This window comes from Acomys minous, assembly GCF_964271855.1.
Source record: "Acomys minous genome assembly, chromosome: 18".
NCBI lineage: Eukaryota > Metazoa > Chordata > Mammalia > Rodentia > Muridae > Acomys > Acomys minous.
This window is the reverse complement of record NC_140501.1, coordinates 3,901,550-3,924,858: the sequence shown is the minus strand read 5'-3', so window position 1 is coordinate 3,924,858 and position 23,309 is coordinate 3,901,550. Positions and strand designations below refer to the sequence as shown.

General features: G+C 46.7%; 1 protein-coding gene across 9 annotated transcripts in view; it reads left to right on the top strand.

The window, feature by feature from the left end:
• MBNL2 (muscleblind like splicing regulator 2) overlaps positions 1-23,309 on the top strand; it is a 158,321-nt gene that overhangs the window by 100,406 nt on the left and 34,606 nt on the right. For 5 of the 9 annotated variants that reach the window (XM_084767666.1, XM_084767659.1, XM_084767661.1 and 2 more), the window contains 5 exons: positions 101-265; positions 7,939-8,139; positions 11,563-11,826; positions 18,763-18,816; positions 19,506-19,659. In XM_084767666.1, the coding sequence (XP_084623792.1) occupies positions 212-265; positions 7,939-8,139; positions 11,563-11,826; positions 18,763-18,816; positions 19,506-19,659 (727 nt within the window). In that variant the 5' untranslated portion in view covers positions 101-211. The remainder of the gene's footprint in view (positions 1-100; positions 266-7,938; positions 8,140-11,562; positions 11,827-18,762; positions 18,817-19,505; positions 19,660-23,309) is intronic. The other 4 variants (XM_084767663.1, XM_084767664.1, XM_084767665.1 and 1 more) reach the window with 2 other exon arrangements.

Below are 23,309 nucleotides of genomic sequence, written 5' to 3'. Positions count from 1 at the left end.
GCGCACACGCACACACAGCGGAATGAAAGCAGTGACTATGACATTGCTGGCACTGGACCCGCTGACTCCCAGTGCTAACCCCAGGCTGTTGGTTTTGCAGGGCCGCTGTTCCAGAGAGAACTGCAAGTATCTTCATCCTCCAACACACTTAAAAACCCAGCTAGAAATTAATGGGAGGAACAATTTGATCCAGCAAAAAACCGCAGCAGCCATGCTCGCCCAGCAGATGCAGTTTATGTTTCCGGGAACACCGCTCCATCCTGTGGTGAGTGTACTTTTCTAAGGATGGGCTGGGTGACTGCAGTGCCATGGCACTGTGTGGACAGCACTGTGATGGCCAAAGATGGCCTCCCCCCCATACTCTGTCACCGTGGCTCCGATCAGGGAGGGTAACCCTGAAACTCAATGGGTGATGGAAAATGAGCTGCATGTCTCTCTTAACTCAAATGGAAAGATGTGTAGAAATGAGACAAGGGCAGCCTCTAATCAATATCGGGGAAGTGTACACTAGTTCCTCCTTATCGGTGAACTGTGTTTAAACCATCTTCGTGTGGGAATTTTTCTGAGAGTTTGGGCTGTGGTACTAAAAGAAGGTCGGCAGTGTAGCAGATGCTCCGTGCAGCTTAGCTAGCAGCATCGTCTTCGGGATGAGGAGACGAATGGGCCCCCGCTATCACGCAGCTAATGAGTTGAACTCGAACTAGGTCATTAGCCAGGCTGGCTCTGTACAGTGTGCTGCAGCTGGGAGCAGACAGCAGCCATGTCGGGATGATGTCACAAGCAGCACAGCACCAGGAAATGGCCCGGTTGCTCCATCTCCTGTCTCTCCCAAGCCCGAAAAGGGTGTGGCAGCTACTGCGAGGAGAGCCACGGATTCAAAGCCCCAGGGAGTTGAGCCTATGAATATGGATTGTGCAATCTTTTCTCCCTGGTATCAGTGTTTGAGACTGCCTCCTTAAAGGTCTAGAAATTGCTTCAGAGCCGAGGGCCTAAGGGAGAAAGGAGTGCATTTGACTTCAGCGGGTCTCACTTACAATGTGAATTATTTGTCAAAAACAAGCTAATTTTTTAAAAAGCCAACGTGAGTGAATTTTCACAAAAGACTATTATATAAAAAATCAGCGTTATTGTACTAAAAGTCTGTGTGACTGAGCGCAGCTAAATTGAAAGGGGTGGCGGCCAGGGAGAACCATCTTCTCTGTTGTGTTTCTGTGAGAGGGAGGATGGGCAGGAAGAGTTGAGACACTCCAGCTGCTTTTAGCAATTCCGCTAGCCTCCAGGCAGAAACTGACTCGAAGGTCCAGCTTTACCCAGAGTGAAGAAAAAAATGCAGATGATTCCAAGGTGAGACAGATCTAGCCTTTTGGGATAGAGACGCACTGACAGGAAGAGAAGGTTGCTTGCAGGAAGGAAGTATCAAACACGTCATCATGCAAGGCTGGAAAGAGCTATCCCAGAAGCACAGGACAGCGCAATACACTTTATCCTGAGCACCAGCCATATCAGTGGCTCTATTTAAAACTGCCCACGTGCGTAATTTATGGTTCATTTTTTGATGTGCACATATAAATTATTTTATTAAGTTACTTAAGTTTTAAAAATAATGTACTTACCCATATTGAATAACGTCTATGGCAATAAATGTAATATGAGCCAGGTCGATGTAACAACAGTGTGTTACGCATTTTATTCATCCAAAATATACACTTCCTGTTGATTTAGAATTAATAAGAATTGACCCTGGTACTTGGTCATGTTCATTTTAATATGAAAAAAAAACCTACTCATGTCATTAAGAATTAGTTGAACTGTTTTTTAGAGTAACATTTATGTATTTGCCTCAAATGTTAATTAGGAGTTGGCGTTAGTCGCCACTCTGCTAGGAAAAGGAGATGGCCCATTAAATACTATAGTGCTGCCTTTTGACTATCACATGCTTCAGGGTGGAGAATGCCCGAGTCTCCCCTCCACTGCTTGACCAACAAACATCTTCAGAGTTTTAGAAATGAGGATGTGTCCTAGTCAGGTGCAGGTCCTCTCTGCAGTGAAAGCCTAGGAGACCTCTCGAGAGCTGTGGCTATTAACTTCGTGTTGAAAAGTGGAAGATGCTGGAGGCTGGTGCACATGGAGAACAGGGGCTGCCGTGCAGGCAGTGCACGTCCCCAGAAAGGAGGGACCGCAGCAGCGCACATGCTCAGCTTTTGCTTCAGACTTCTTCTTCTTCTTTTTTTTTTTTAAAGATGTATTTATTTATTATTATGTATACAGTGCTCTGGCTGCACATACATCTGTAGGCCAGAAGAGGGCACCAGATCACATTGTAGATGGTTGTGCGCCACCATGTAGTTGCTGGGAATTGAACTCTGGCCCTCCAGAGGAGAAGTCAGTGCCCTAACCTCTGAGCCATCTCTCCAGCCCCTCCACCCACCCACCCCTTTTTTAAAAAATCTGGACCACCTGCTGGGAGGCGTCCGACAACGCTGAAGATGCCCCCACCCTTGGCCTGTCACCGTCCCATATAACAATCCTGTGTGGAAACGTCCTACAGACACGCGGGTGTGTTTCACCAGTGCTCAATATCTCTTAGTAAAATTGATATTGAGGGCCAACCACCAAAGAGGAAGTAGGAGCCCTAAGGGGTGGGATCGGCGTCCAGAGGAAAAGAGATTTGCCAGAAGCAACCATCTTCCACCTAACAGTAGCCAGCCAGATGCTCGGTGGCTAAAGCGCTTGCCACCAGGGTGGACCTGACTTTGATTCCCAGCACCCACATGATGGAAAGAGAGACCTGATTCACACAAGTTATCCACATGAATTCATGGGGTGTGACAGACAGACAGACAGACAGACAGACAGACACACACACACACACACACACACACACACACACACACTAAGCATGTAATATGAACCAGCACGTGAACCCTCACTATACATTTAATCAGCTGATACCATCACCTTGGGTTTCCCTGCCTCTGGGCCTGTGGTAAATACATTTCAGGTGTGTAAACACCACCCAGTTTATGGTATTGTGCCCTCACAGACCAGATTCACGAGTGGAAGTATGCCGGGCCTCCTAGCTGCACACGTATGCGACCCCATCCCGGTACACAGTCCCTCGCATCCCTCGTCACTGTCCCTTCTGCCTGATTCATGCTTCTCAGCTCTGTGGTGAAATATCCAGAATAAATATTTCAATATTTCTTTCTATTTACCCTCTTTTTGGTAACCTAATTTGTTCCAAAAGCTGTGATTTTTTTTTTTTTTGCGGGCTCAGCCCCCCAATGCGTGTTCACATCACCAGGCCTCACCCTCTCCCCAGGCTCATAGAACCGTGTTTGTCTGAGCTCGCCTTAAGCATGTGTTCAAGGCCGAAGCCTTCACTCCACTGCATCCCCATTTCAGTAAATGTAGCCGTCATCGAGCGGCAGCCTTGAGCGGAGCCCAGCAGAGGCTCGCCCTCTGGCAAGCGGGTCACCTCAGGTCCTGTCCCGTCTGCCTTCAACACCATCCACCTCTCCACTTCCTGTCTCCCTTACACGAGCCACCATTAACCTGGCTGTCAACATGTTCCATAAGCACTGTCCTTCTAAAGTCTCAGTTTCTCCTCTTGCTGTCCTCCAGGGTCTCCTGTGGAATCGTCAGGGCCGGTGGTCTTTTAAAGCATAAACAGGGTGTTACAACTCCCTGGATTTTATTTTTAGCTTAGAAAGCAAGCCTTTCATTTTGGCCGAGTCGCCCCACAACGCCCTTTAGCTCCACTTCATCTTTCTACCCCCGTCTTTTTTTATTGTTCCCTTTTGCTCACCCCCCAAGTACCTAAGGACCCTAAATGTTCCCCATGTCACTGGGGACAATGACTTAAATATTAAACTTGACTGTGGCCCATAGAGTCCTGTGAATTCCACTTTCCCCGCAGCTCTGGTTACCTCAGAGCCACTGGTGTAGCGTTCTAGGACAGAGGAGTGGAGGGCGGGAATATGGAGGGAACGGGGCGGGGTGGGGCAGGGGGAGAGAAAATAAGAACAGCCCTTCAGAAGAGATTTTCTTCAAGAAGCTGTCCGGGGCTCTTGCCCTCCGGCCTCTTCAGCTGCACATTGGCGCTGAGAGTGGACAGGCACCAAACGGATAGTGGCTCGGACCTCTTGGCAGCAGCACGTGCAGAAACTATGAGCTGGTCATCAAGGCTGGAGCTGATGTGCTTCTAAGAATGGAGTCCCCCAGAGTGACTGCGCTGCTCGTGTCTCCGCTGCCTGTGGGAAACTGGGCAGAGACGATGTGATGCATGGCTGACATGGGCTGTATCTCAGGAGTCCCACTTTAATCTAGGATCTCAGAACCCACTGTCCCTGGTTCCGGTCCAGCTGGTCAGGGCCGACTCACACACCCTATCCGTGGAAGGCTCCAGCAAGGGGCATACGGTGCTCTCTGTCGATGCTCCACAGACATGTAGACATGGCGTGTGGGCTCCAGGCCTTCCCCCATCCATGCTCTGCTCTAAGAAATGACTGACACAGTCTGTGGAACGCAGCAGAGTGGCTGTCAGCCCACAATGGAAGCCTTTGCTTTGCCTCACCCTGGATCTGCCTTTGACCAGTTCTCACCTGCGAAGGTGTAAATGCCCCTGCTGTGCTTGCTTCTTGTGGGCTAGGTCCAGGAGACTACACGTGTGACAGTGCTTTGGCTGTGCTAGAACCATCCACAGATGCCAAGCATTACGATATGTGATAGTGCTACTAGCAAATACACATCTTAGCAAATGGCCTTAAGTGCCTTCCTTTACTCATCAACTTCAGTGAAAAACACTGTGTACGGAAAGGAAACTGTCGCGCGTCTAATTGAATCGGCCTCTATAAGGCCTATGAACTTGAAATGTCCACGTTTCCCATGACAGAAAGTATTTTCCCAGCAAACATTTTAAAAAATGACGACAAGGCATTGGCTGCAGTTAAGGCCCGCGCTCTGCATGTGTTGAGCGTGTTGTCTGCTGGTTATGTTCATGCTAGAGAGGCCTAAGTTGAGGCCAAGGCTGTAATGATGACTATTAATGCTATCAGTGAGAGCAGCTACTTATTGAGTTGAGACAGTGGGAAAAAGAAGAGAAACCGCCATTTGTTTAGCTGATCTGTTGTGTGATTTGACCTGTCCATTACAGATGAGAAAACTTTAACCCAAAGAAGGTAATTTCCTCTTCAGGAAACAAAAATAGGTGGGAAAGGACTGGATTTGAATGGACCGCTCGGTACACCAACACCTGTAATCTCTTTATGCTAAATGGCACTGTCTTAGTGAGATGCTACCTCCACCCTCCATAACACATGCTGGATGTATTTCAGAGCCTAACACTGGATAAACAAGCCAACCACAATTTGGCCTCTTACTGGAATAAATTTGTTGGTATCAAAGGGGACTTTGGGAAATACATCTTTGCGATCTCACTAGTAGATGCCAAGGTTGATGTGCAGTTATATCTCCGTGCTCATCTGTGGGAAGAGGGGGATGGGATTCTACATGCATTAAATGGGGGGGCGGCTAGAGAGTGGTTCAGCAGTGGAGAGTGCTGGCTGGTTTTCTAAAGGACCCGAGCTTGTTTTCTAGCACCCATGCGGGGCAGCTCACAACTGTGGGAACTGGAGCGCCAGGGCAATCTGATTCCCTTTCTAGCCTCAAAGGCACCTTTAGACACACGTGTGTGTAAATAAGTACATAAATAATAAATGCAAAAATATAAGAAATCTTTATATTCTTAAAAAATCAAATTGGAGATTTGCAGTGAAGTTCTGTCTTCTAAATACATGCTTTGTTAGTTCCTCTCTGAACTGAATCATGCGGTACAAGTGTAAATACCTATTTTCATTCCTCGTTTATGAGAGCGGTCCCTAAATTTGGTCACACACCCCTCTCCTCACATAGTAAGTCTTTTCAATGAGAATCTGAAGGTTCCTGCCAAGACTTATTTATTGCACCAGCATTTACCATTTTAAAAATCCCCACACACACACCCCAAGGCAGTTCAGATACAACGGGCCCATTGACTCGCTCATGTGTGTGGCCTTTCAAGGTTGATATTTTTAATCCTAGCATAACGTCGTCCTTATACTATTAAATTACTTTATTTTTCTTCGATGGTACTGAATTACCAAAGTGACAGTTACTAAAAAGCCACAGCGGTCTATAATTTTGACTCCAATGAGTAACACAGCACATCCATGGAAAATTCTGTCAAAAGTCAGGGGAAGAAAACATGCTAAACTGCTGTCCCTGCCCAGTATGCCGAGATCATGTTGCAGTTTCTCCCAAGGCAAACATTATTTCTGAACCATAAAGATGTAAGGGTTCCTCATGGAGAACTGCCCGGTGTCCCTCCGTGACCACTGGAATCACTTCCTGTAGCCTGCGACCTCTCCTGTAAAGATACTGCATCCTCTCTAGAAATCTCTACTAAGATCTGCCATTTCCCAACGTGGTCATTCCTAGCAGACATTGCTCTGTTGTCCTAGAGGAAACTACACTGACTAACACAGACTGTTAGTCTCCCCACGTATTGAACAACTCGTCTAGAGCCTGAACAGACAACAAGGATGTTACCCGCGATGTAAAAACAGAGCAATGTTATGACACGTGGCAACAACACAGCTCCGTGCCAGAAAGCCACATTAGATATGACTGGGAATATCTGAAAACAAATAGGTTATGAAATTGTCTGTAAATCTGGGGAGACAGCTCAGTGGAAGAGCACTTGCCTGTCACATGTGAGACCTTAGATGCAAGGCCCAATACTTCAAAAAGGGACAAAAAAAAAAAAATCCATAACTGAAAAACCAAGCAAACAAATAAAGGGCCATTAGTCCAGTTCATGTACAGTTTATTCTTAGAAAAATCTTTGGCGACCATGTTAAGAGTGGTTCTTCAGAGGCAAAAATGCAGCGCCTGCACAGTGACTCACACTGGAATCCCAGCACGCGAAAGGCTGAGGCAGGAGGACTGCCAGGTGTGCGGCCAGCATGAGCTATATAGTAGCCTTCTATCCTGGACTGTATGCAGAAACTTTGTTTAAATATTAAATATGAAATAAGATTTGTTGTCTAAGTGTGATAATATCTTTCCTGAAAGATAGCACTAAGATATTTATTAGATGGAACAACTAAAATTAATTATCCTACCAAGAGGTACCAACGGTGTACCTCTATTTAGCCAGGACTAGGGTGATGAAAGACACACTTGGCAAGGCACTGGGCGTGCTAGTCAGCTCTTCTCTGATTGTGTGACCAGGAAATAAAACTAAATTTCAGCATCATGTGAGAAGCTGATCAGTTGAAAAGCGCAAGATCTCCCACCCAGTCTTTCAAGAATAGGGTAGGCCTTGGCACACAATAAGGCGGAGCGGCACATACTAGGTCCACATGAAAGCTGCCTATGAGTTGGGGACGTACCTGCTAGTGATGAAAGACTGAAACATCCATGCGTCCGGACAATAAATCCCTAGGAAGTTCCCCATTTGAAACTGTGAATCTGGCTAACTTAAGTATCAGGCTGTCCGTCATCAAGGGGTGTTCTATCATGTGCCTTATGGAGACTAGAGGGAAGTGCAGCTCTCAGCAGTTTGGAGTGGCAGGCTGGATGGAGATGAGGGCACTACCACAGGGAGAGTCTACTTAACCTGTCCCTTGACCCTGGGTTTCTTTAATGCTCTTCGATATGCAAGAGAGGACGTAGGACGTTCTCAGTTTTGAGGAGCAGAAGAAAGAAGAGGAGGTATTTGATGAACTTTTTCCATTCAGAGTTGAGTTTCATAGCTGATACAAAGGACACTCTAGGCAGTGGATAAATTTCTCTCAAATGACCATGTCCTAGTGATTTTGTGAATTTGCGTTCAAATGACACTTGCTGGTAAGGTTTGTACTAAGAAGGGCTTTCCTGTGTTCTTCCTTCCTGCAGCCCACCTTTCCTGTAGGTCCCACCATAGGGACAAACGCGGCTATTAGCTTTGCTCCTTACTTAGCGCCTGTCACCCCTGGAGTTGGCTTGGTCCCGACGGAGGTTCTACCCACCACACCGGTCATTGTTCCCGGAAGTCCACCGGTCACCGTCCCGGGCTCAACTGCAACTCAGAAACTTCTCAGGACTGATAAACTGGAGGTACTTTAATTACGTTTGTGTGTGGAGCTGCTTTGACGGCAGCAGTGTTACGTCTGTGGGAGTGGATGGATGCGTGCCGAAAATCCACGCACACTTAGTGCACACGCTGTCGCAAACATGTGTGTTCACAGTTCTGTGCTGTAAAGTTAAAGCCAAGTATAAAGGAAACTAGCCCGAAGGCAAAGAATAACCTTGGAACGAGCAAAAGTCAGCAGCATGGGGTCTGTGCGTAAGGAGGAAATACTAAGCTAGACATGATGGCCCTGTGTCTGTAACCCAGCAACAGGAAGGTTTAGCAAGAAGCCTTGCCACAAGTTCAAGGGCAGACTGGGCCACAGAGAAGTTCCTGGTTAGTGTGGCTGACAGCGGAAGGCCCTGTCACAAAATAAATATCCATGGACAGAGTATGGATGCCATCAGAGTGGGCTATTGGCTGTAGCAGTCGCCCTGCTGTGCTCCCCTGCTGTTCACAGCAGCAGTAACCCTTACCAGACTCCAGAATGTTCTGGAAATGGTCAAAAGCCCAGCAGCCAGGGACTTGGGAGCACTCAGGGACAAGAGTGGGAGTGAAAGCGACTTCAGCTCTCAGCAGCTGTGTGAATCCGGTGTGGGTGCTTCCGGTGTGGGTGCTTCTGGTGTGGGTGCTGAGTCACCACCGGTCAGAGTGGTTTTGTTAGTAAATAGAAAGTCTGGGCTGAGTTAATGTGTTGTTGATATGTTGTCTTCAATGTAAATCCAAATGTTCTGTAAAAATTTAAAGGATTAATTATGCACATACGCTTTTACATTTGCATCAAACAAATCCCCCTGGACTTTGTTGAGTAAAGTTTTTCTTTAATCAGAGCCAAGCATTTTCCTACTAGCCATGCCTCACTCTCCCTGTGGTAGTCAACCGAGGGTGCATTTGTAAAGATTCTGACAGATTTTTGAAAGGCATCCTTTAATTCCATTATTGATTAGAACTGTTAGGTAATCTGCATATGCTTAGAAAGCAGGCCTCTTAAGGAATATCCTTCCAGTGTGCATTCGTTTAAATAGTAACCAAATACATCTTGAGGGCAAGAAATGTTTACTGCTTAGCCCTTGGCGAATGTTTCAGAATTCAGGATGTCAAACTACAAATATTCTCACAGATGCATTTTTTCCCCACCCCACTTCTGTCTAGAGTATGTAGTTCTCTGGATGAAGAGAATAAAAACTCTAGCCACTACTGTTTGGGAGACTTTAGGCTAGCCTGTGGCTACGGAGATCTGTCCTAAGAATGGAAAAGTTTGGGGCTCCACCTGCTGGGGCAGAGGGAGCTTAGGTGCTCAGAGTAGGACAGAAGAAACCAAGTGAAATGAGAGTGGGGGGGGAGCAAACGGTCCTTACCAACAGGATTGGTAGCCAAGGCACCTGCTCTTCACAGATGGTCCATTGCATCCAGGAAATGATGTCAGCCGCACCCAGTACACCTGGGTGAACTCCAGCTGTACCTGTGAGGGTCAGTTAGAGCAGCTCAGAGCCTGGGTAACCCTGACTGTGTGATCCCATCAACAGGGAGGTAGAGGCTTGGGGATTAGGGTTCAAGGCCAGCCTCTGCTACACGGTGAATTTAAAGCCAGCCGAGGCGACAGGAGAATCTGTCCAAAAACAAAATAAATGAACAGGAACAGAATCTAGGTGTCTATCTGACTAGAATTTAGTTTAGAAATGTTTGTACTGATGGTGGAACTTTGGCCAGTACCCACGTAGGAAGAAATTGTGGAAAACTTTGAGGTTCAGCCACGGGTCAGAGAGATGCTTTCCCAGAAATGACTGACTTTACAGACTTGGGCTTCATATCTCTGTCCCTTCAGTCACATCACAGAGACAGGAAACAAACCTGTTTACATTTATTGGCCGTAGGGGGGTGGGGGAGGGCAGAGCCCATAAGAAGCAGCTTTACCATTCTCTGGGCTTTTTCCTGTTGATATGCATAAGCAGGAATGCATTACATAAATAATATGCATATGCCTTTCTTATTTTATACCATCTAGAATGAAGAATACTCTTCCGTGTCTACAGAAATCCATCTGTATTTAGTACAATCTTGGCTTACTGAAGTTTTCAGAGGATAGAGAGGTTCAGTTGTTTGAGATTTTAGGAGACAGGGGAGCTAAGAAATTTATAGAAATCAGCATTTGTAACTACTCTATTCCTTCCATTTATTTTACCTTTTTTTTCCTCTTACTGTATTTCTCTCTCTGTCTCTCTCTCTTTTTTTACCTTTTATGTTGTTTGGGAGCTATCAAAAATACTACAGTGAGCTTAAAATGAAAGTTTTGGGGTCTCAGGTGTCCCTGGGATTGGGTGTTTTATGAGTAGCCCCTTTGTAGAGTGGAGAGGGAGAAGGGGAGGCGGGCGTCCCCACAGTCACTGAGCTTTGACCCCCTCATCCTCAGGCGAGCACATGAGTCGTTTGCCCAGGACTAGTTGCACCCTGTGGTAGCTTGGTATACAGGCAAACCACCCTTTTGTGCCAAGAACCTATGGAACTCCAGAGTTACTATCAGAGTAGGAGGTACCAGCTGTACGAGTGTGTGTGTGTGTGTGTGTGTGTGTGTGTGTGTGTGTGTGTGGTGTAACCAGCACACACTCACTGTAAGACATCGGTAGGTAGAGTGACTGAAGAGAACCTTAAGAGAAGAAAAGGGGAAAGAGGGGAAGGGAGGGGAGGGAGGGGAGGGGGAGGAGAAAAGAAAAGAGAAGGAAAAAAAACGAAAGGAGAAAAGATGCTGTGTGTGAATTACATAACTGTGGCCACATACGCAGTGTAGAAAGGAGGCAAGAATGACTGTAGATAGATGATGGACGGGTAGATAGATAGATAAATGGATATATAGATGGATCGGTAGATAGATGGATGGATGGCAGGTGATTGATAGGGAGACAAATAAATCACCACGCACACGCGCGTGTGTGTTATGTGATGAGTAAGTATGTGCATGTGTTACATAACCGTGTCCATACAGGCATTCAAAGACATATGTAGGTAATAAAAATAAACACGATGTGCTTTGCAGGATATAGTGGCTTTGCTCAATTATTTTTCCTTTGTTGTTTTTAGGTAAAGAAAAGATTTCAGATTAATCTCTCCATTTCAATGTTCACCCTAGAAAAAGGGACAAAGCAAAACCCAAGTCATTTTGTTAACAATCTCCGTAACTTGGGTACTAGACCAAAACAGCTTTACGCTCTGTGAACCCAAAAACACCGTGAGAGGAAGTGGAAACGGTGTCTCCTCGTCCTCCTTCCTCTTCTCCATCCTCCTCCTCCTCCTCCTCTTCTCCTTCCCCCTCCTCTCCCTCCTCCTCTCCCTGCTCCTGGTCCTCTCCCCCACCTCCCCCTCCACTGGCCGCCAGGCTTTCTTCTGCAGCGCTCTGCTCTTTGCTGTTGTCTCAGGTATGCAGGGAGTTCCAGCGAGGAAACTGTGCCCGGGGAGAGACAGACTGCCGCTTTGCACACCCGGCAGACAGCACCATGATCGACACAAACGACAACACCGTAACCGTTTGTATGGATTACATAAAGGGGCGTTGCATGAGGGAGAAATGCAAATATTTTCACCCTCCTGCACACTTGCAGGCCAAAATCAAAGCTGCGCAGCACCAAGCCAACCAGGCCGCGGTGGCCGCCCAGGCAGCCGCGGCCGCGGCCACAGTCATGGTAAGTGCGCCGCCCGCGCCGCCCCGCACTGCGCCTCCCTGGCCGCACGCGCGCGCGCGGGTGGTGCCTGCGGGTGGGAAGGAGGTGTGCCCCGGACAGCTGGGAGACAAGGCTGCATTCCCGCTGCTCCGCTGCCTAAGTTCTGTTGTCATCCCCGCCCCACCCTGCCCCTCCCACCCCGCCCCTTTTTGTTTTGTTGTGTTTTCCCTTTTGTCCCTTTGCAATAACTAAATCCCCAAGGCGCAGGGAACCCAAGCTGTGAGCTCTGTCCCCCTGGCGATCCGGCGATCCGGTCTGTGAGCCACCTCCATCCTTAACTGGGACCTTGGGCCTAGGGTATTGCAGTGAACCAGGCTCAGAACTCAGAGAACAGAGAAAGCAAAGATGCTGCCTGCTACTGAAGTCAGTCCAGGGCGGAGGGCAGTGGAGCTGTAGCCCTCAGAGATGGCCAACAGCCGCTGATGCTGTCAGGCACTAGCTTCTCCTGTTCCCAACAACCCAGGGAAATGTCAAGCCCAGCGACAGCTCAAGAAAGGATGGCACTGAGCTAGCCGATGCTAAAGCAAACGAACTAAAAGACCTAAAATCCAGGCTAGCCCTTTGCTTCACCCCACTGTCCTTCAGGAACCAATGCTGATATAGCTCCTGAATTGCAGTCTCCCCTTGGCCACCGGGGCCAGCGTCATTTTGACCACCTCGGAGCCTGTCTACGAAGACTCTAGAACCCTGAGACTCACCTAGGAACTGAAGTTAACTTTTAGAAAAATAAAATAAAATCCCAGTTAGGGCCCAGGATATAAGCTAGCTAGATGGTTAAGAGTGCACAGCCTTTGGGGGGACTATAGTTTGATCCCCAGCACTCAGGTGGCTCACAGCTGCAGGGCATCTGACTCTGGCAAATGCATACCCTCAAACACACATATACACGTAACATTTTTTTAAAACCCCAGTCGCTTTGTGCGCATGTTGACATTTGAGAGTCACGAGTCCAGACTACTCCTCGCGTTTAGCAATCAACTGAATGGTTTAAAAAAGGATCTGACATTGACTGATGCCTAACCCCAGAGTAGCTTGTTGGAGTGCTGTGGTTTGGGCCGGGACCAGGAGCAGGTAGCCCCTCTGAATTTTCCAGGTGGCTCGACTGCAGTGCTCACCCACAACTAAGAACCACAGGGCTAGGTCACACACGTTTCCAATGAGTTTACTCTAAAGTGAGACGTCTAGCTCATCAGAAACCTACTCTAACGTTCAGTGGACACGGTGCCAGCTGCCAAGCACCTGCTGGATAGCGTCAATAAGGGAGACAGGTTGCTTTGCCCTCAAGGAGCTTGGCGTGTGTGAGTGTGAGCTGTGGTGCTTCTCAGTCCCAGGATGGAGACACCATGGGCTCGTGAGGCAGGAAGGGCACAGAGGCCAGGCCTTCCTGGCAAAGGATGGACAGGACCTCAGAGAGGAAAGGGACAACCCAAAAGCCCAGCCTGCGGGCTGGAGAGATGGCTCAGTGGTTAAGAGCACTGGATGCTCTTCCAGGAGACCAGATTCTATCCCAAGCACCCACACGGTTCAGAGCCACCTACAGGCTGCTTCCATGGCACCCAATGCTTGCCCTCTCCTGGTCTCTGCAGCACTGCCCGCAAGTGGTGCACAGGCACACAAACAGGTCAGACACACTTACATACAAAATAAGAATAAAGGTTTCGAAAGTGGTCTCAAGCGCATGTTCTGGCCTAGCAGATACCCTCTCACAGTGCTGAGCATCCGAGAAGGAAGGAAGAGGAAGCGCACCACCCAAAGGCCTCCTCCTCGCCACCCAGCCCCGTTTACATGACGGTTTCTGGAGGTTCAGAGCAGCCCCAAGAGGTGGTGTGTAGGCAGAAAGGCGCTCTGAGCTTCCCGCCACAATCTTTTGTGTTATACAGGCCTTGATGGTCTGAGCTCCAAGCATCTTCCGAAGTGTGCCTTGCTGGGTTTTCTCTTTCTCAGGCTCTATCACACTCTTGTTTCTGGTATTCTTTCCTTTCCATGTCTGTCTGCACACAGTACACTGAGTCCCTGAGTTCCTGTGCATGTGAGGTTAAATGTATCCACGTGAGGGGAAACGCTCCCGTTAACTAAGGCTTTAGTGAGGGCGAGACCTTTAAAACACATTATACTTGAGAACTAGGGGAGGCATGGAAAGGTAAAAAAAAAAATACAATAATTGAAAGTATATAAAAAGTGAAATTTTTTAGAGGAATGTGTCCTTCACATGTGTGTCAGTGCCGAGGGCTGTTTCCATCCGTGTAGCCCTGTGTGATTCTTGGCCCGTAAGGTCATGTTTCTTCATGTCATTCATTCTAGAAGCCACACTAGGGACTTGGGACACTCCTTGGGCCAATCAGGACTCAGGTGCTGAGCAGTGGTTAATTGACTGAAGTGGTTAATTGGCTGAGCCAGACTTTCCTGCATCCCTTCTAATACAGTTTCTACTCTCTGAGGCCAGCTTCTCCCCGTGACCCTGCCAGTGGCTACTCTCTGAGACCAGCTTCTCCCCGTGACCCTGCCAATGGCTACTCTCTGAGCCCAGCTTCTCCCCGTGACCCTGCCAGTGGCTACTCTCTGAGACCAGCTTCTCCCCGTGACCCTGCCAATGGCTACTCTCTGAGCCCAGCTTCTCCCCATGACCCTGCCAATGGCTACTCTCTGAGGCCAGCCTCTCCCCGTGACCCTGCCAATGGCTTGAGACATCTGAAGGACACATCCTTACATCCGATGAGAGAGAAAACATTTTTTTTTTGGACACAAGTTATAATTAAGGGGGAAATCGCTGTCATTTTGTCATCTTTGTGGCTTTCTCTGTGGCCAAAGTGAAAGGAGCTGATGATTCTAGGTCACTGTGCCCTCTTTTAGCATGAGACACAATATGCTCTGGAGATGAACGTGGAAACGTTTGTATCTCTAACTAAAATACCTGTAAAGCTTGGAAGCCACGGTAGTCACAATGACTATCATGCTCCGCCCTGACTTGGCTAGCTCCGGCTTTATTTGTTTATGTCTCAGAAATAGGCGTTCCAACACACACACACAGTCAATACCAAGTTCAGTCCTGAAGGGACCTTGTACCTAACCAGTGTCAATGTCAGGTGAGCCAAGGCAGTGGGGCTATGGGCAGAAATTTCCATTTACCCAAACGGGTCGTCCCGGAGCCTCGCAGTCTGAAGCCACAGATGAGCTCTGCCACAGGCCTCGCCCACGTCCTCACGTGAGCTCATCAGAATGCATGAAGGTGACTGCAGTAGCTGCTGTGAGAGGCAGTTACCATAGCTCCTTGGGTTGTTACGCCATGCCCAAATTTGGAGTGCTGAGAAGTCACAAGATCTCAGAGCAGCCTCCGAGGCGGCGGCCCAAAGCGATGTAGCTGCAGAACAATGCCAGCATCTTCCTGACAGTGACAGGAAGATTACTGAATCTGTCATGTCTTTCCAGTTGACGTGAGAGGCTCATTTGAAACCAGTCTAGGTACAGTTTGATGAACCTTACAGTGAGATTACCCAGAACACCACAGAAAAGACTGGTATTCCCTTTCCTTGTTTAGTGGGAGAGCCGGGAGTGATGGCTGCAGTAGAACTTGCTGAGCTGACGGCAGCACACTTCCACGCTGGAATTCCTTATTAGTGTCCGGAGACTCCCCCTTTCTTTTAAATAATCAGACATTAAGGAAGAACTTGAAGCTCTGACTATTGAAAGGAAGAGGCCTTTGTCTCCAGTTGAGCCCGTCGTAAAGCACAACGCTCACCGGAGTTTTTCCGACGTGAGGCTAAGCTAGTTGAGGGGCCCCTGGTAGTTTCCGCACAAAGAGTGATTGAGCTCCGTGTGTAATCTGTCTTTGTTCCCATAAACCAGCACGGGGTGACAAAAGGAAGAACTAGTTTGCAAAAGGAAACAGGGCAAGCTGCTCTCCACCAGAGTAGTTCCGGTGTTCCCGGAAACACACACAGGAGCTCAGCCCCACGCCTCTCCTCTGCCTCGTTCTACGGCCCTGGTAAAGAGGCGAATGGAACTGTTTCTGCCGGGGGCTCCTGACTGCTGGCTTAGGTCCTCGCCTGTAACACTGGCCTGGACAGTTGTTTACTCTCATCCTTGGTCTGCAGTGCAGTGGGTCCTGGTCTCATCTTCATACGTGTTTTGTCATGTGTGTCCATCCGTCCAGACCTGGCCACAGAGGACAGTAATACCAACAAGGCCAGCAAGGACGGAGGCCACGTGCCTGGCGTGCAGTAGACTTAAGCTCAACTGCCCCCCCCCCCCTTTTTTACTGGTGCCAAGCAGGCTCCTCGCACACAGCGTTCGGTCCTCCATCCCTGAGGTGAGGTCTAAGCTTGAAGGTTGATCATTCAGAGCAGGGGAACATGCCACAGCCAGTGTCACCTGGAGCAGCTCCTATGTGCCACAAAGCCCGTGGTGGTCCCGTTAGTCATCTACACAGACTTAAAAAATGTTCTACATGTGATTATAATGTACATAAAGCCTTAATATGTATGAAAACCTTCATACTTCAAGGCCTCAATGTATTATAGAAAAGAAAAGAAACACACTGTGCAGTAGAAAGGAAATTGTCAACTCCTACGTTATTCTAAAGTCTAAAAACTAGGATTTAGCAACCAAAACAAATGACCATTAAAGTTCCATATGACTGCCATAAAATAATTACTTAGCATTATTTATTCTGTTTGGAGGACTCGCTAAAGTTTGCTCTGTTTAATCAAGATTGTGTTCCTGCATACCAGAAGACCCACGCACTGGGAAGTTCATTCTTAGACCCTGGGGGCTGGGAGTGGGAAACTCCCCGGGGAGTTAGGGAAGGAGCGATGTGGGACTCTCCAGCAGTGAGCATTCCTCAGGTGGTTGGCAGAACCGCCATGTCCCCTTCTTTACTGAATCAAGATGAGTGTGGGCTCCAAACCCACAATAAACCCTTGGGTCAACAAGAAGGGCCAGTGAAGAGCCGTCGGCTGACAGCCCTGATGACCCATAGTGAAAGGGCAGCTGTCTCCACAAGTCCGCACATGTGCCATCCTGCATATGTGTACAGGAGTACATTCATACATGCATACATACATGTATACATGTTTACATACATACATACATATATAGTTACATACCCTGTATTAGGGAACATGTAAAACTGTACAGGGATGAAGGATTTGAACCAAAAATCGAATCATGGTAGTTTCATGGTATTTGAATTTACATTTAATAATATCCAGGAGTTGCTAGGCATTGTGGCCCATGCTTGTAATCCTAGCATTCTGGAGGCTGATGCAGGGGAATTGCTGTGAGTTCAAGGCCAGTCTGGACTACAAAGTGAGACTCTGTATCAAAGGCAAAACAAAAAAAGGAGTATCTACGACCACAGGCTGTTTTTATTTTCAATATTGTTTTATTTTGGAAAAAAAAATCAATTCCCTGTTATTCGATGACCTTTATCCAAACTGCCTTCCAGAACATTCTGTTCCCTGTTGGCCGTTCTCTGCCCACAGCTCTTTGCACTCCATTCCTAGTCTTACCCGCCCAGTTCTGTGGCTCCTAAGCTACCTTCTCTCACAACTTTTTATCCTGAATCATCGAATGATGAGCAACCCTGCATTTACGAGAGAAAATACCACTAATTGTTCCCACTGAGCAGAGCCGTTCTCTCCCGCAGAGCTCGGACTGAATTCGCCCAGACAGGCCTTGGGGATTTACCTATTGTGCTAACCGTGAAAGGGGGATGCCCATTGTCCCTCTCTGCACTGAACCTGCTCCCTGGATCTCTTTATTTTTCGCAGAATTCTATCATAGAATTTTTCCACCTTTTAACAACTAACCAGAAAGAGGAAATTTTTTCCGCTGTGGTCTAAGTCAGTCTATGTCCACACTACCTTGGTTGTTTAAATGAAACTCTCTTCCCCTAAGTATGGCTGTGGGTTAAAGGCAGTGGTCCGCCTGCCTGAAAGCAGTCCTCCGCTGTCTTAGCTGCTTGTTCTAGCCAAAGCCCCACTTGTCGTTAACGGGCTTGGTCAAAAAAGTACAAATAATATCACTAAAGAGAAATGTACACGCAAGGACACAAAATGCCTTTTTAAAGGGCGTTTTCTTAATATGAGCCGGTAAGTTGTTTGAAATAAAGTATAATTTCAAATGTGGTAGAAAGAGAACGGACGATAAGTTAGTACCTGGAAATGGAGCAGAGTAAAAGCAAAAACTTTGGAAATTTCCTGTTTAAATTCAAATTGTGCCCGCTTTGTCACATTAGTCCACATGGTGAGATCCGCGCCAGCAGAGTGAAGAAAAGAACCGAGACAATTCCCCACGTGATTCAGCCAAAAAATAATACCCCAAGCCCAAACAGTTTTGCCTAAGGAATCTTGCGTTTGAATATTTTTTGCCTGAATTGTTTTGTCTCGGTTTGCCCCTTCATTTTGTTGGGGCATCCAAATGAAGGCTCCCCGCTTGGGGGGTACCCGACCTCTCCGTTACTCCGTGAGGGAACTAACTTATCAGATGTTCTCCAGCCCCGTGGGCCTGAAAAGTTTTGCATCCCCCGCCCCCCTGAAGCAATATAAAAGAGTGCTTACGGTGTGTATGCAAGCTGCCATTTTAATTAACTTTCCTGAATTTCAAACGTCTGTATTTTACTCTCTTATATGCTTTTAACTAAGGTATAGTAGATGCGTTTTTTGCTTCGATACTAATTTAAGGTGTAATATTCATTTCTTTAGAGAACATTTTTGTTGTTGTGCATGCCTAGTGTTTTGTACGTTGTATATTGCATTCAGAATATTTTTTTCCTTCTCACCTATCCACAATGCAATGCCGCTCCCATGATGCACCTCTGCTTGCTGTTTACCTGTATGTTAATTCGCTTGAATCCCATTGGCCCACTGCCATCATGTGCTCGCTGCCTGTTATTAAAAGACTCAGTCGACTGCCAAAGCACTGAAGCGACCTCTCGAAGCAACTGTAGACCTGGTACTTTGACCTTTCACCTTTCGCTTTGCATGTAGCTTTTTCAGAGAACCAGCTGAGATTTGTATGTTAAAATACTGTTTGCAGCCAATCATTATTATTAATTTTAAAATGGAGGAAATTCAATAAGGTGTGTAGTCATCTCATTTGCATATGTGATCTGGGAAATAAATTAAATCTAACAAAAATTAATATCTTTTCCAAAAGAGTGAAGCAAACTTAAATTATGTGGCTCAGGACAAAAAAAAATACTCATTTTAATTCTTATTAACCTTTAAATTCAAGAATTTGCTGTTCAGTTGAAGAATAGATATTAATAATAACGCAAATGCTCTTCTCTCCCCGTCCCCTGTAGAGTAGTTTAACTTGTTTTAAAAGCTGAAGCCATTTTTTCCCATTGTTGTTGCTTGATAGTTTTTCTTTTCCTTAGTTGAGACGCTACTGGTTTTGGGTTACAGAATTCATGCTTCTTCTGCTGTCAATAACAAACCCTTGCCCATTCGACATTGCCGCTGTTTAAATTAAGGTGCATGGCAGAGGCATCTCCTCGGCTGTCATTTTTATTTTAAAGAAAGAAAGAAAAGCCAAAAAAAAAAAAAAAAAAAAAGAATGTTGCAATTAATGATCTCTGTGGACGTTGAGCACGCGTTTGCTTTACATTGGACACATCCTGTCAAATTCTTCCCTCCTAGGCCTTCCCTCCTGGTGCTCTTCATCCCTTACCAAAGAGACAAGCACTTGAAAAGAGCAACGGTGCCAGCACGGTCTTCAACCCCGGCGTCCTGCACTACCAGCAGGCTCTGACCAGTGCGCAGTTGCAGCAGCACACGGCGTTTATTCCCACAGGTACGTGCCCTCACCGTCCACGTCTCGTGTCCTGTGTCCTTCCGGTCATGTGCTTTCTTCTCATTTCTCTAAGCTGTTTGGTGGCGTCTAGTTTGCATTTAAAAGGTGCAAATACAGCCTGGCCACCACAGCCCTGGAGACTTAGACCTGTGGACCTCGCTTTGGTAGCTGCAGGCAGTTAGCATCCTAAAGCCAAGTGTTTGGTGGAATTTAGCTTCAGAAACAGGGCAGTTAAAGCTTTGGGTTTCTTCTACTGATGGAAGCCCTGTAAAATAGTTTATGTAAGTAAGGTTGTTTTTTTTTTTAAATGTGAGATAATTGAAATTTGTCCTTAACACTCAATGACTTAAAAATATAAATTCCGGTAAATACTAACCATTTCTCCCCTGCTTCTATTCAGAGCACTAAAAAGTCTAAGGCTATTCAAATTAAAACAACCCTCTACTCATATTTTACATCATTCTATCTCTGTCTTCATCCTCCTTCTCAACTTTCACTAAAGTTCACAAGTGTTTGGAGTGCTTGCCCTCCATCCCTGAGCCAGTGAGTGAGGAGAGCAGTGTCACCCTTAGCCGCGCACTCACTGGAGACCCCCGCTAACACAGCTCTCACAGAGCAAAGATGAAGGCCTTCATGAGTTCCTCGTCCAATTGACTGTTTTACAAATGAGAAAACTGAGGCTCCCACAGGAACAAGAAGTGACTTTCCAAGGTGGCACAGCTGACACAAGCGCCCGGCTGGTGTTCCAGTGCCTGGTTTGATTGACGGAACCTTGCACCCCCACACACACTGGCCCCCATACCCAATCTACAGACTTCTCCCCAAAATAGGATTAAAGTGGTTTTTGGTTTGCACTTTTTTTTTTTAAGTGACAGGAAAAAATCAATTCAGGTGAAAAAAAAAAATACAGTGTAACATTTATCTGTTCTAACTGCCCCCCAGCCATACCTCACCCAGTCCAGTGACAGCGACACAGCCACATGCACACCCTCATACATGCTCACAAATACGCTCATCCTCACTTGACCAACCCTTTAGTCTCTGTTAGAAACAGGTGACTTACACCGTGGTGGAGAGGACACCTACTGAGTTTCCCAAGGCCGGCTTCTTCATCCCATGATAACGAGGAGACATTGCTGCTGATCTTTATGGTTGGGAATGTTAATTTTAGAGTCCACAGCATGCAGGCGGTTAGGATTGGAGGCAGCTAGACTTGATTCCAGTAGCAGCCTTTGTGTGAAAACTATAAATAAATAGTAACCTATGTGAACTGGTATTTTAAATGAGTTAGTAACCTATAAACTATATTTGTATTAATAAAAAATGCACTAGGTCAGAAAGTTTCTGAGTTCTGGGTCTATCTTAAAATACTTTATTATTTTTTTTAATCCTATTGCTGCCTTAATTAACGGCGTTCCCCGCTCTTCTAGTTTAGCCCAATTTGTGGTTATAACCCACCTGACATAGCAAAATTACCAGATGGCGAGCCCTCCCTGAGCGCTGTATGGTTACCACAAGTGTCTCCTCGTAGACCGCGTGACAATTATATATTTTAAGAGAGAAAGAAATCACTGGGGGGAAAGCATGGAAGCTAAGTGTGTCCTGCAGAATGGGTAATGCCACCTCACCGTCCCCTGGGAGCACCAGAGGGACCCTTTTCCACATGTGAATACTCCACACCAGTTAGGACTAGTCAGCTAACTCACTCAAAGATCCTGTCAGGGTGCCCTTTGGTGTTTCCCAAGCAAGGGTGGATAGTGTAGCTTCCGCAATAACCTGATGTTGTGCAGGAGATGCATCAAAGGATAATCCCTGTTAGCTGTGGCCCTGTGTGCCCGCCCTCTGGTGGATTCCCTGGGAACAGCTCAGCTGTGTAAGGAGGCAAGCCCAGTTATCTCTGCATTGAAAGCATTTATAGCATATTTACTATATGCTATAAAGATCACAGTGGATCACCCTGTGGATTTTGTGTGTGGAGTGGTATTGGAACTTCCAAGAAATTCATCACACTCCCCTGAAGTAGTAAAAGAGGAAATAATTTTATTAAAATAAAATTAGCATAAGGCTCTCCCAATTAAATCCGTAGCAAAGTTCTCCACAGTGGTGATAGGACGTTTTTTGTTTGTTTGTTCGTTTCAGGATATCTTTCTTGTAAACCATGTTTTCAACTTTATTTCAAAAAATGATAATGATGAAAGCCATTCCAGGTTTACCCTGGGTGTTTAGAAGCCTCTGCTGACATGTGATGAGGTTGTACGGTAATTTTTAGCAGATGGTCAAGCCATTATTTTTAGTGAACAATTTTTTTTTAAATAGTTCTGTTGTTTTGCATAAGCAGCTTTCATACGTGAGGACCAAAGGCATTTTGTGCCCTCTTGGCGCATTCCCCTGCGGTGGAAGGCCATTCAGAGTAGAGCTTTGATATGTACGAAAATCTCCCCACTAATACAATGTGAATTTGGATCTTAGGAAATCTGCCTCCAGGCTGTAAAAATGTTAATGTAGAACATCACACAGGGCATGGGATTCTTCTCCACAACCGTAGTGAGATAATCATCACCCTGGATGATGCCCTGACATATTCATAGTGGGTGGGGTTTCTTTTTTCCTTTTTCTTTTTTCTTCTTTTTTTTTTTCTTTTGGGATAGGAGTTATTTTAACTAAGAAGCTATACATTTCCCTTGCTATGATAGGAAAGTGGCAAAATCATGCAAGGGGCCAGAAGCAGCAGTGTAGTAAGTAGCCTTGGCCTCTCTGTGACGAGTTTTTCCTGAGCTACTGGAACTGTTCCTGAGGACAGGGCCGTTGGTCTTTAAGGCATCACAGTTCTATTAGGGGCAAACAGATGGGAAAACCAAGGCTGTTTACATACAAAGTGGCATGTAAAACTAAGACAATTACCCGGCCAGTTCTGGCTCACAGAAACTTGAGATGATGTATCTGTGCAGTGGAGGAAGCAAATATTTGAGAAGGCTTTGTCCAAAGCGCCAGCATCCTGTGAGATGCCCCAGCCAGTCAGAGCGAAGGCGGGCAGAGTCCTTCCTTCATCGACCTTAAAGGATGTCATTACATAGGAACTGCATGTGGAAGGTTCTAGGCCAGACATTTCCCAGTGATGAGGAACCATCAGTGTTACATAAAGTTCTCCCACACTTGTAAAGGGTTTGTTCAGTGGAAACTGTCTGCCTAAACTCAAGATGTATGGATTCCATTCAGATCAGGGAGCGATCCTTGAGCACGTCTTATGGTCAGAGACGCAGACCCAAAGTGAAAATGCAAAGGAGCCCAGAGCTGGGTAGAAACCAGAGTCCACAGTACGAAGGATGAGCCAGGAGTTTGAGTATGGGGTTGGGGGCGGGGCGGCACGAGGTGTTCATCGTCAGAAGATAGTGGTACAACAATACAGGAAAGGAAGATTTTTCCAAAGCAGGAGAATTTGCTTTGAAAGAGGAGTAAGATTTTTCCCATCAGAAGAAGAGCATCCTGGGCAGGGATGACACAAACAGGCTTACAGAATAGTGCATCGTTCCCTGTAGTAACAACGTCAAGTTCTCACAGGGCCTGTGGGGGAACAGAGGGTAGGACTGACATCAAACGTGGGACGCAGCCTGCCAAGCAGAGCAAACAAGAATCTAGCCCTAAGAAAGCAA